The sequence below is a fragment of the Neospora caninum genome, chromosome Ib, assembly GCF_000208865.1.
Source record: "Neospora caninum Liverpool complete genome, chromosome Ib".
NCBI classification, from domain to species: Eukaryota; Apicomplexa; class Conoidasida; order Eucoccidiorida; family Sarcocystidae; genus Neospora; species Neospora caninum.
The window spans coordinates 1,384,830-1,397,803 of NC_018386.1; the positions used below are offsets into that span (position 1 = coordinate 1,384,830).

The 12,974-nt window shown below is 55.6% G+C and overlaps 3 protein-coding genes across 3 annotated transcripts; 2 read left to right on the forward strand and 1 right to left on the reverse strand.

The window, feature by feature from the left end:
• Positions 1–1,210: 1,210 nt before the first annotated feature.
• NCLIV_004040 (radical SAM enzyme, Cfr family, related) lies at positions 1,211–5,446 on the forward strand (the record flags this gene model as incomplete). The annotated part of the gene is made up of 8 exons (XM_003879906.1): positions 1,211–1,501; positions 2,384–2,487; positions 2,611–2,691; positions 3,090–3,267; positions 3,585–3,671; positions 4,086–4,234; positions 4,572–4,662; positions 4,889–5,446. The coding sequence occupies 8 exons, from the start codon at positions 1,211–1,213 to the stop codon at positions 5,444–5,446; spliced, it is 1,539 nt and encodes a 512-aa protein (XP_003879955.1).
• Positions 5,447–8,863: 3,417 nt separating this feature from the next.
• Positions 8,864–10,129, forward strand: NCLIV_004050 (formate/nitrite transporter family protein,related; the record flags this gene model as incomplete). The annotated part of the gene is made up of 1 exon (XM_003879907.1): positions 8,864–10,129. The coding sequence occupies one exon, from the start codon at positions 8,864–8,866 to the stop codon at positions 10,127–10,129; it is 1,266 nt and encodes a 421-aa protein (XP_003879956.1).
• Positions 10,130–11,960: 1,831 nt separating this feature from the next.
• Positions 11,961–12,974, reverse strand: NCLIV_004060 (conserved hypothetical protein; the record flags this gene model as incomplete). Its single annotated transcript, XM_003879908.1, has 1 exon — positions 11,961–12,974. One exon carries the CDS (start codon positions 12,972–12,974, stop codon positions 11,961–11,963), a length of 1,014 nt encoding a protein of 337 aa, XP_003879957.1.

A 12,974-nucleotide genomic window follows, 5' to 3' on the forward strand; every position in this document is an offset into this window, starting at 1 on the left:
AATCTCTTTCCGCGAAGGCTGCTGCGTCTTCCGCACCCCCTGTGCGCTTTTCTCTTTTCCTTTCTCTTTCTCTTCCTTTCTCTGTTCGCTTTCTCTTTCCCCTTCCTTTCCTCTTTTCTTCACTTCTCTGTTCTCCTTCTTCTCTCTCTGCTGCGGTCCGCTGCTTTCCCACGTTCTTTCCTCCTCGATCCCGTGTCTCGCCTGCCGGCCTCCCGACTTCCCGATCTCTCCTGTTTCTTCGCCCGCCTGTTTATCTTCTTCCTCGTGTTCATCTCGGCGACTCGTGCCTAGTCGCCCTCTCACTCCTGCTCCGCGTTTCTCTCTGCGTCGCTCCTCTGTCTTTCTCCTGGCCTCTCCCTGTCCACCCTTGTTTCTCCCTCTTCACCCCTCTCTCTCGCTCTTTTTCTCTTTTCCCTTTCCCTTTCACTGCGTCTTCACCACTCTTTCTGTTCTCTCTTCTCTGTATTCTTCTTTCGCGTTCTTTTCCTCTTCTTTTCTTTCTGTTCTTTCTCTTTTTCTCTCTCTTTTCGGAGACCGCCTCTCTGTTTTCCATGGCGAGAAGCCAGTCTGAGGAAGAGCCGCCGTGCGATCTTGAGTCGTCGGGCGTCTCCTTCTCTTCGACAAAATGCTCCGACGCATGTCCGCAGTCTCCGGGGCGAGAGAGCCGAACGTCGATCTTCGACGGACCCTCACTCCTCGCGGCTCTGGAGAACAAGACGGTGCATGCGCAGAAGGTCGGACACAAAAGGCTCTGGAAAGGCAGAAAGCGTGGGAAAAAAGAACAGGCACGGGGGAAAGCGCCATGGAGATAGGACGGACTTGTCTCTCTTTTTTCGTTTCCTCGACCCCATGTGCTGTCTCGTCACCGACTCTTTAGGGCTCGGGGACCAGTTTTTCTCTGCCTCGTTCTCTCTCTTCGCTCGTGCTACGCCTCTCGTCAGCCGCAGTGCCTGCGTCCGTTGCGGTTTCTTGTCCCAGCCTCTTCTCTGTCTTTCTGTCCTTCTTTGTGCAGATATATCGTTATGTCGTCCAGAAGAACGTGAAGGACTTTCGTGAAATCCCCGACTTGCCAAAGAGTGTGTACACGACGCTCGCAGAAAAGTTTTGCTTGCATGCGTCGCGCGTGTTGGAAGAGAAAACCAGCCGAGACAGGTCCACTACGAAACTCCTCCTCCAGTTCCCAGACGGGAGCAAAATCGAAACGTGCATCATGCGCTACGGAGCAGTTGCGTACGCGCTCTTCCCTGAAGCGAAGAAGAAGCCCCGCGACGCGTGCGTGGAGACGTCCGAGGCACAGCCAAGGGAAGAGAAGGGGACTGCAGCAGAAGAAGAGGACGAGAAAGAAGAGGACGAGGAGAAAGAGGAGGACGAGGAGAAAGAGGAGGACGAGGAGAAAGAAGAGGACGAGGAGCGAGGGGAGAGTGTGAAGCTTGGAAAGACGAGCGATGTGGCGAGGCCGTTCAAGAGCAATAGAAGAGCGACAGTTTGCCTCTCGGCCCAGGTGAGAATGCGAATCTGGACCCGCCGAGGGAAGAGACCGGAAAGCAGTTCGCAGTGTTTATTAGAGTCGCGTCTCCCGCTGGCGTTTTCGTTCTTCCAAGGCGTCTCTCTGTTCTCCGTTTCTCGCCGTCTCAGTCCGCACAGCAAGTGTTTTTCTTGGGGCGCTTTTTACCGCCTCCCGAGGTGTTCCGGCGCAGACGCGCGCGGCCGTTTCTAGCCTCGGAAGTCTGGAGACAGCGACGAAATCGGGAAACGGGGAAGAGACGGTGCGGAAGACAGAGAACAGACACGACCAAAAGGAAGAAACCAGTAGAAGACTGGAAAGGGAGCAGGCGCCGCTGCTGGAAGGGCGCGAAGACGGGAGAGAAAAGACCGGCAAGTCAAACGGAAGCTCCGGCGAAGCTCAGGAGGAAGCGAAGCGTGACGAGCGTGTGCGAGGTATTTCCGTGGCCTGCATCGGTTCGCCGCCTTTGATTCTTCGGCCCCACACGCAGTGTCTCTCTGGTTCGCCCTAAGCGTTTTTCTTTTTTCTCCTTTTTCTCTCTTTTTTTCTTTTTCTTTTTTCTTTTTTTTTCTTTTTTCTTTTTTTCTTTTTTCTTTTTTTTCTTTTTCTTTTTCTTTTTTCTTTTTTTTCTTTTTTCTTTTTTTTCTTTTTTTTCTTTTTCTTTTTCTTTTTCTTTTTTCTTTTTTTCTTTTTTCTTTTTTTTCTTTTTCTTTTTCTTTTTTCTTTTTTTTCTTTTTTCTTTTTTTTCTTTTTTTTCTTTTTCTTTTTCTTTTTTTCTTTTCTTTTTCTCCTTTTTCTCCTTTTTCTTTTTTTCTTTTTCTTTTTCTTTTTTCTTTTTCTTTTTCTTTTTTTTCTTTTTTTCTTTTTTTCTTTTTTCAGGTAGGGTGTCAGATGGGCTGCACCTTCTGCGCGACGGGGACGATGGGGAAGAAGCGGAACCTCGCGGAGTGGGAGATTCTCGAGCAACTCTACCACGCCTCCAGGTGAGAGCGCGTCTCCAGATTTGACAGCAGACTGCGCAATGCGTTTGTCTCGTCCGGGGCTCGGGCGACGGCGGGAAGCGTTGACTTTTCTCTGATCTGCTTCCTCCGATGGTTCCCTGTCAGAGTCGAAAAGATTCGGAACATCGTCTTCATGGGCATGGGCGAGCCTTTGGACAACTACAACAACGTTGTCGCTTCTGTCAGGTAGGTCAGCCCCTTCTCTTTTTTCTTGTCGCTCGGCGTCCTTGTCTGTTTTTCTCTGTCGCATGGAGTTTTTCTCCTCCGGTTCCGCGTTCTTCCTCTCTCCCCTCTTAAGCTGCTGTCTTGCTTTTCTCGCGATGCTTCTCTCTTTCCCCGCTCTTCGTCTCTCGTGTCCTTCACTTTTTTCCCCGGTGCGTGGGGCCCTCTCTCTCGTTCTGCGTTTTTCCTCCAGGTGGTCTGTGAACCGTAAGACGACCGAATTGCTGTGACTCTATCCAGAAACCGCCCCGTGTAAAACGATGTCCTTCCTTGGTTGGTTCGTGGATCTCCTTGTTCCCAGAACACACATACACACACACCGCTTGCTCGGCGGACTCTCTTCTCGGTGTTTGTCTCCACAGATTCATGACCCAGCCGAACAAATTCGCCATCGGAGGACACCACGTGTGTATCAGCACAGTGGGTTTGCCACACCGAATTCGGCAGCTCGCCTCGGACCTCCCGACCTGCCGCCTCGCCCTCTCCCTGCATGCGCCCGACCAACCTACGCGTCTCAAGCTCATGCCTCGAGCGGCTGCTGTACGCCACACGTCGCGCTCCGATCTGCATGCGCGCGTCCGTTCACGTGGATCTCGACACTGTTGCGTCCACATATATAGCGCTCATCTCCATGGTTTTATGCACACGTGTGCTCATGCTTGCATTCGGAGGAGAGCTAATGCCTGCGGCTGCTCATGTGTGAGATGCACGGGGCTTGCGCACATGCATGCGCGCGAGTTTGTAGGTGAAACCGTGTTCGCCGTTCTTCTCCGGGACTCTGCCGGCGTTTTTTCTGTCGTCTCCCATTCTTTTTGCGGCTTTTTGTTCCCTCGACGGCCTCGACTCTGGCGTTGCAGGGGTGGAAACTCGACAGAGTGCTCGACGCGACCGACGAGTTTGTGAAGCAGCAAAAGCGCGTTAACAGCACGGCGATGAAGAACATTGTGAGTCTCGAAATCGCGACTTTTCTACAGCAGCCTGTGCGGGGCCATGAAGAACAGCCGTTCACAACCTCACTCGGTCTCCAGATTCTACTCTCGTATCTCTCTTTGCCGATCGCTTCACGTGACTCGATCCACCTGCCGAAGGCGCCGGTAGTGTTCCTTCCTTTCTCCTCAAGAGTAGAGAAGCTCCACGAGGCAACCGCCGGCATTCGCTGTAGCTCCTGCCACGCGAGCATGCGTCGAGGCGTCGCTCGTCTTCCATCGGACACTGGAAGGCTGAGTGTCTCGCGTTTCTTTATCTCTGTTCCCTCTCTCCCCGGAAAGGTTAACTGAAGCTGGGCTCGTCGCCTACGAAGAGCTGCGTTCTCTGTACAGGCGTCCGTCCGTTGTTTCCGGATTCGAATGCGCATGCAGGGACTGCTGGTCGAGTACATCATGATTCAAGATGTCAACGACACCATTGATCAAGCGCATGCACTCGGCCGCATTCTCCAACCGCGTGCGGACGCAGTTATCGTCAATTTAATTCCTTACAACCCCACAGAAGTTCCCTATGATTACAAGTAAGAACAACAGCAAATACATGGTGTCGCATGCATGCATCCACAGGTATCTGGACACGTCTGTGGGTTTCCATACCCAGTACGGCACCTGTCTTTTCTGTTTCTTTCCGGTCTCTCCTCGCCGTGCTCTGTCGTTTTGTTGGAACGGAGACTGTATCGCATGTGAACGTGCCTGTGCGGCTATCACCCTCTCACCTGCCCTGTGATGAAGGACGGCCTCGGAAGGGTTTTCCTGGATCCGCGAGCGGTGTGCAGGCACCTGGCGCGCACGGAGATTCCTGAGGGGCGGTAGCATGGGGTGACCGCGCCTACGGTTTCCTTCCGCACGTTTGTACAGGCCTTCTACCCCGGAGAGAGTTGACGAATTTCTGAGGATCCTTCGCCAAGATTACTCTATTAAGGTTCTCGTGAGGCAAACCCTCGGCCAAGTAAGTCCCGTTCTCGAGGGTGAAAGGGGGGTATCTCGTGTGTAAGGGTTTTCTCGTGGGCCGGGTTCAGCGCCACATGAACAAGACAGCTATCACCATGCACACGTGCGGTTGCTTTCGATTTCGTTTACTCCGTTTTCCTTTCCTTGTGTCTTCGTTGCGTCTCCTCTCCCCTCTCCGGTGCCCAGTTTCTTTTGCTTCTTTTCGCTTCACATCTGTGTGCCAGGACATCGACAGCGCATGCGGTCAGCTGGTTGTGCGGGCGGGCAAGGACAAGAGCGGAGAAAAGGTGCCCGAGAGGGTAGCGCGTGCCTCACATGGTGCAGCACGTACTCGAGACGCAAGGGATGCGACTCCGGTGGAAAGTTCAGCAGGTTCTCAGTGGCCTTTCAGTTCGCGAGACCGGGAATCGGCGTGCGCCTCCAAAGCTCCTTCCGGCGCAGCGCAAATCAGCACGAGACAGAAATGCTCACGATCCAGAAGTGACGAAAGAGAGACAGACTCAGACGATGCGTCAGACGACGGGAGGGACAAGCACTCAGCAGTGCCTCTCAGTTCTTGGTGGCAAGATGTGAAAGCTCTTCCGGCGTTGATGCAAAGTTGCAAGGGTATGTGTGCTGACAGCTTGTGGACGTTGGCGACGGATGCAGAAAGAGAAGACGAGGAAGAGGCGGTTGCCGCTACGCACGGGAAACGGACACTCCTAGCGGCGTCCGTCGCGCTGCTTGCCGGGGTTGTTGCCGCCGGTGTAGCGAACTGGTTTTTGAGGCGTGCTCGAGTGTAAGGCGCCTACAAGATATCGCAGGAAGCGTTTTGGGGGACGCGGCGTATATGGCGCTTGTGCCGTCTATTTCAAGTGCAAAAGGATGCAGAGACGATCGCGGGCGAACTGCGCCCCGCCACAGACAGCGCCATGCGCGAAAAATGGTGATTTCTGTTTCTGCGGGTTGCATTCAGCCAATCGAACTGCGGTTTCAGGACGCACACAAGCGCCACGAAAGGGGATTGGCTGACAAATCTTTCCGACACGCAAGCCTAGGCACATTTCCCCGGACGGTTCGTATGTACATTCGCACAAGCAAGCAGCCGTATACTACCGCGTCTATTCAATATACACAGGTGAATAGGCAGCTTCAGGCAGACGCACGTACGCGGAAGTACACCCAAACACACGCCTGGTAGCAGGTATGCCACTGCATGTAAAGCGCCTCTCGAACTACAGCTCTGGAAGAATGGCATACATCTGGAAGAGTGCCCGCCGGCATCTTGGGCTCCAGGCGACGACGCCGTGTGCATCCGAATCCGGTTCGCTTTTTGCGAGAACCAAAGTTGCGGATGCGTAGAGAGGCCGTCGCTCCGGTTTCAAACTCGGACCTAAAAAAGGAAACGCCAGGTCGTCGATGTTTCCCTGATCGTCCACACACCGCGCGGAGACAGGTGATCTCCACCGGAGGCCTTGCACGCCAGATCACAAAGAGCAAAAATCATGCACCACCCCGTTCCCGGGACGAGGATCGAACTCTAGAGGCAAATGCCGATTGTGGAGACATGTGGAGGAGGCGTGCCGGTTGCAGCGATGTTTCCTTGTTCTGGGGACTTAAGGCGGAAGCGACTCCTCGCTTTTTTGTCGATTGCGAGAAGGGGAGAGACTTCCCCTCCTCGATCTTCTTAACAGAGACCGGGGCTGAGAGCAGCAACGTTGGCTGTGGCCGTCGACGAAGGGACTGTGTGTGCTCGGATTTGCGTTTTGCAAAGTGGCAAAAGGCGAAGTGCCCGAGCAAGCAAACTATCACTATGACAAAGAATTGTGGTCTCCGCGCTCGTGTCGTTCCGACAACACGGCAGTTCAGCAGTGGACAGCACGGGCACAGCGCGCAAGTCTCATGTTCAGCAGCACAACTCGTGGAGACCGTAGCAAGAGAGAGGGTAGTCTTGAGCAACTGGTAAAGCCGGTGCCGTCACCAAAATCGAGGCGTTGGGCGCTGTCGGTCGTCGAGCACACTGCACTGGCGCTAGCGTTAGTCTCGCAAGAGTGCTTTCTCGTTTTCGTCGAATCTCCCCCTTCTCGACTTGCAGTATACGCCGTTGCCGCCGGCGAGCCCGCACCTGCACTGACACGCGAGTGCGAAGCACCCAGACTGCGCGTCGAGGCCGCCTTCGCAGAGCTTTGCACCGTTTCTGTTCTCCACAGTCCGAGTGTGACACGACCTGACAGTCGGCGAGATGCGTCACACGCGCCGGTGCCGGTTCTACATCCCCCAGAAGACTGCCGCTAGCTGTTCCACGAGTTGTCTGCACTGTTGCTTCGACGCTAACTTCCCCGCCAGACTCTGACTTCCTACACCAGCGTGGAATCACAAAATGAGGGGGGGACGATCGAATGAAGCAATGTGCTCCAACTCTGTGCGTTTTTGAGTACAAAGGCCAATCCTGAGGGAGAAAGGCAGGTGCTGTCGATACACCGCGGAGCCCCGCGGATCCGACTGGGGAGAGAGAATGCAAACCTCCTCCGCGAAAAAGCGTCCGCCGCGGCCACGTGCCCTGAGTCTTTTCAAGTGGTGTGTTTCGTTTCTTTTACTCCGGACGACGTCCAGTGTCCTGGCTGTGTCTCCCTTCTACCGCGAAACAGTGCGCCCGAGCACGGACCCGGAGCGTGTGGCGCGTGAAATGAAGCAGCTGCGCCGTCCAGATCGCCGCGATATACCACGAACGTTTTTCTCCCCCGCGCCTCCGCGAAAATGGGCTGACGACGCGCTGCTGGCGGCGCCAGTCGCGATGTCCCCCTCTGTCCCTGAGGCCGTTTTCCGCCGGCGAACTCGTCGCCCGTCCGGGCGGATCTCACCGTCGCGGCTTTGTTGCCGAATCGCAGCGCGCGTCCCACGTCGCCTCTGAGGTCCCGGAAAAGCGCAGTGAAGGCATCTCTCTGCGAGAACTCGACCGTACTGGCTTCGCATTTTCCCCACCGTCCATGTTTCGAGCCGTTCCGCGCGAAAAAACTGTATCCACCAACGGGGGGACGCACTGGCTGGGCAGGCACGGGGGGAGACGCGATCTCGTGATGTCTGCGAACTCCGCAGAACCCCGGGAACGGACACAACGCTGGCGGTTCCTCAAGAACCCCGGTGCTCGGACAGTCGGCATTCCTCGTTTTTCGCGTACAGGAGCTGTCGCTGTCTCCTCGTACGGTTCGCGGCCTGGAGACCTTGTCGATATCCTCCGGCGACAGCGTGTGCGAGTTCGTCGAGTAGTCCAGCTGGTCTGCTTTGCGCGCCCCGTCAATCGAGAGGCGTCTTGTGACCCGGGGAACAGGAAACCCCCGATACAGAATCGGTAAAGGCGGTCTTGTGTCACTTGAAAGCCTCGTGCGCTTTTGTGGGAGAGATTCGACGCCTTTCCTCTTTAGAGCTGGCCTTGTCCGCTTGCGTCTGGAGCGGCCTCTCTCTCGACGTGGCTGGTACTTTTCGGTGCTACATGCCAGTCCCATTGTTGTGCTGGTCGGGGAAACGCGCTGCGGCTGCAAAATTCTCAACTCTTGCGCGGCGAATTTTTTAGCACGGCCCCATTCGCGCTCCGAGATGCGACGCTTCCGGAAGCTCCGCAGCCGGAACGGTGACCGCTTTCACTGCGTTGTCTGAATTCTTTGTCTTAGGGCTCTCACGTCGCCCCACCCCTCTCAGCAGCTCGAGTTAGACACGCGAAGGTTCGTCGCTGTCCGGCCGTGTGATCTTTCTCTGCTCGACTGCGAGAGTAAGAGCTTTTTTTACGGCCAGCGTGTGCGCCCACAAACCTCCCCATGATTCCTCAAGACAAAGGCATTGCGCACGGTGTGCAGCGTTGACCCGCGTAGGATGTGAATCTCCGTTCGGTGGCGACTGAATTTTGAGAGAGAGACACGGCTCAGTGCTTCTCTTGTGTTTGACGGCCGTTCCTTGCGTCGCTGCCAGCGCTACTTCGCCGTCTCCCGTCGCTCAAAACGGAGGGCTTTCGGAGCTGTCGCGTGCGGCGCTTCGAGTCTCTCGGGGCTGAACAAACAACGAGGCAAGCGTTTCGTTGGTCCTCTTTGGGAAGTGTGAACTGTTCTGCTGTGTGTAGTCCTCCATTCTGAGACCGCGGTTTTTTCGCGCGCGCGGAATGCAGCGTTCGCCTTGAATGTGTGCAGTGTGTGTGGTTCACAAGAGCGCAAACTCTCTAGACGGTCACAATGGTGGTCACGGCGTCTCCCGACACGTATCTGCACGTCATCGACTATGGATTGAAGAAAGTCCGTTTGCGGTTCGACCGCCTCCTCCTGCAGGCCTTCATGGCAGGTGTGTACGTCGGCATGGCAGGCAATGCGTGCATTTCCTTGGCGGGCGGCTTTTCCACGGACCCTCAGGACCCGAAGGCGATAACCCCGGGCGTGCAGAAGTTTATCTACGCATCCATTTTCCCCGTGGCTTTCATTGCGATTATCATGACTGGGGCTGAACTGTTCACTGGCAACACCATGACGATGTTGATTTGCTGGTTCGAGAGACGCATCACAATCTGGCAACTCCTGCAAAACTGGGCAGGAAGTTTCCTCGGCAACTGGGCGGGCACTCTCTTCTCGGCGTACTTTTTAACGTATCTCTGCTGTCACTTTGACCATGACCCGTACTTTAGCTACATGGACCAAACGGCTGCCGCCAAAGTGAGCCACGGCTGGGGAAGTTGTTTCCTTCGCGGCATCGGCTGCAACACTTGGGTCTGCCTCGCGGTGTGGTTTGTCGTCGCGTGCGACGACGCTGCCGGGAAGATTCTGGCTCTTTGGTTCCCCATCGTCGCCTTTGTGCTTTCCTCGTACGAGCATATAATCGCGAACCTTTACACGCTGCAGCTGTGCGCTATGTTGGGAGTCAGCACGTCTCTCGGAGACATGATCGCCTTCAACCTCCTTCCCACTTTCCTCGGAAACCTCGTCGGCGGATGTGGACTGATTGGAATGGTCTACTTTTACAACTTCTACCCGATCGTTGGCCACGTGGACGATGCCATAGAGGGCAGCATCTGCGAAAGCAGCGTCAAAGAGGACAGCGTCTCCTTGGTGGGCGTGCCGCGCGGAGCCTCGGTAAACAGCCTGGCCGTCTCGGCTATCCCGTCTGTGTTCTCAGCTCCGCGCGGGCAGCGAGAAAGTTTCGCTGGAGAGAACAGCACGCTCGTGATGGGCGACCTCAAGCGCCAGCGCAGCGTCGCCTCCACGCGGAGAGCCGTGACAGGCGCCTCTACCGAGTCGAAAAAGGACTTGCAGCTAACGGTTCGCCCCGACGACGCTGAAATGCAGAGCACTATGGAAGACATGTTTGGCCTGGAGGCCCCGAGGAACGCGACCGGCGCCGCAGCCGGCAACGGCACTGGAGTCCCAGGGGTCGGCGCTGCATCCAAATCACCAGACCCGTCAGCCACTGGAGCGACAGTCGCCGCAGCCTCGCCCACGGCGACAAGCTGAGTGCGTGCGAGACTTCCCCGCACACGCTGACCGGGGAAAACAGGAGTGGAGTGTGTCGGGAATGCGCGACGATCACGGTCGACCGGGGGAGGAACGCCCTGGCCTGATTTCCGTGGCGTGAAAAGCGCGAGCGTTCGTTTGTGGCCACGGTGGCTTTAGAACACATGCACTGGTGTTTCGTGGTCTTTCCGGAGGAAACTGAACTTCGACCGCCGGAGGCGGGCGGAGGGGCGCGTCAATTCCGGAGGCGGTCTGCTCCACGGTGTGCAGACGATATTTAGGTAACTTTTAAACCGACTTTGTGGCGTTCAGGAATGGACAATGCAGTATTCAGTGGCGAGGTCGAGCTTGTGTCAATACTCTTTTACAGTCCGTCTGTCCGAAAACCAGCCACCGCGATCCCACTCGGATTGGTGCTCTCGCCCCGCGGGGACCGATCTACACGTTTTGCCTGGTTTGCGCGCGGATGTTGTCAAATGTGGGGCGCCGGTGCGAGTCGGAAGCTCGCCCTTGCATCCGAGACAAGGACGCGCAGGCTCCGCTGATCAGGAGTGGCGGTGAAAGCGGCAGATCACTTTGAACGCGAAGGAAACCCGCGGAGCTTTACCAGAGTCGTTCTCCCTTTTGTGCCGCCTTTTGGCTCCGTGCTTTCCGTCGCACCCTGTGGCACTGTTGCATTCACAAAGCGACCGCACTGACGGCAGGCGTGCCTCCGGCCAGATAGTGGAAGAGATTTGTCGTTGTTGACGAGTTTTGAAGCTCGTCTTCTCGTGCGTATAAGCTTGAGCTGAACACTGGATGCTTCGGGTGGACAGAACGGCTGCGTTCATTTGTGAAGCTGGAGTGCCGGATTTTGGATTTTGGTCACGAGCTATAGCTTAGTTGTTGTATTCGGCCGCGGAGCCGATCAGTGTATCTTCCAGGCGGCGCAGTGAGCCTTTCTGGTTATTGTGCTCGCGCTTACAATCACTCGTAGTAGCCTTCCGCACACCATTCCATTTCTGCTAGGGAATCCGGTAGACTACCTTCGCATGATAATGGCTTTTGGTACACATCGAGAGAGAGCTTGGGATCCGTATGCCTGAGCGCGGTGTGGTTAGGCAAAATGACAATGCCGTTTGGGGAACTTCTCTGGAGCCTTATAGTAGATGTTCATGTAGCCAGAAGGCTCGGTTCTCTGGCCGACGACGTATTCCATAACGTCTACGGGGTGGCATGATCGTTTGTGAGGTAGTATACATATGTCTGCTCTGTGACGCACTAGAGTAGAGCCAAGCGACTGTCCAACTCTCAATGGCGTGTGTTTTGAGTTCGGTGACTCGAGTGTTCAGGTCTAATGCCGTAGAACTTTGGAGTTCCTTTTGCGCGTAATCGAGTTTGGCGAAATAGTATGCTTTTTTGAGCATGCACGCTATTCGGTCCTGTAACTCGGGCATCCCCTCTAGGGGATGCGAACAAACGCGTGAAATCCGTGGGTGCGAGGTACGCGCTGTGAGGGGCAATGCCCCAAAACGCGTCCGTGCCGTGGAGCAGTCGTGTCCTTTGCCAATGTAAAAGCTGTGGGCGGAGCTCCCGCAACGCAGTACATTCACAGCGGCAGCGGCGGTGTATGGCGATTCCTTTGCGCCGTGTGTCCGGCTACACCCAAACATGAATTTTAAGATTAAAACGCACATTCAGTCGCACGTCCACGTACGAAAACGAATTTGTGTTTGGTCGCTCTGCCGCGCGGGCCTTCACACACGATTGATAGACGGGGGTGTGCTGAAGAGCATAAATCTGTACACGACGCTGGGCCACAGCGAGTTCGAGCGCGTGAAAAGCCGTCTTGTTAGATGTTATCCGCCAGAAGCTTTTGTTCCTCTCCCTCTGGAATTTCGTCCGGGCCCTCAAACCCAGACATCCGTTTCTCCTGCAGGCGTATCATCGCCATGTAGCACCACAAACCCACGGGAGCGGCAGCGAGAAACCACCACTGGTCCTTGACTAGCGCATTTGCGTCCAAGAAACTGTACGGAGAAAGGGCGGGGTCAGTCGACGAGACGATATTCCACCAAATTAGTACGCAAAGGCTCAGAGGAACAGCGAGTACAGTAAGTGCTGTTGCGAGGCTGGTGAACGATTTCCACACGCCGATGGCCCCAACGAGGCCGGCCATTCCTGCTGCGGCTAATAAGATCCCGTGAATAAACAAACACGTGTTGGGCCCGTGCGTTGTCGCAGCGTACAGGCGGCTGTTCCAGTATCCCGCGCATTCCAGCATGGCGACGAAGAGACAAAACAGACTGAACACGAGAGCGCCAGTGCCCACGGACATGCCGATTCCCCAAGTGCCCAGTTTGCGCATCTCGCTAGGACCGGACAACACATCTTCACGCACTTGACCCAGCATCTTGTAGCTTCTGCCTTCGAATCCGTCCCCTCCAGCGGACTGTATATTCGCCAGCGAAGCGAAAATGCGGGTCATCGGGATCGCCACACCAAGAACGATCCACAGGGACGCTCGAACGCCAAAGTACCAAACAATAACGGAGATGAAACTGAGCACTCCGTTCACCAGAGCTGCCCACGTCAGGAAAGACGTTAGCTGCGGTAACCGGAACGTGACGGCAGCCACCGACAGAATCGCGACCAAAATGTCGAAACTGGCAACGAGGAAAATGGAGATGATGCGACCTTGAACGAGAGCTGACGCATGGCTCAGCGGCGATTTGAGAACGTGCAGGGACCGAATCCCTTCGGTGATCTCCAAGGCTGCGCAGATGGCCAGCAGGCAGGCATAGGCCAACGCCGCCCCAGCCAAGGAGAGGCAATAGCCTCGCGTGCGTTTCGCGTTAGACGCCAT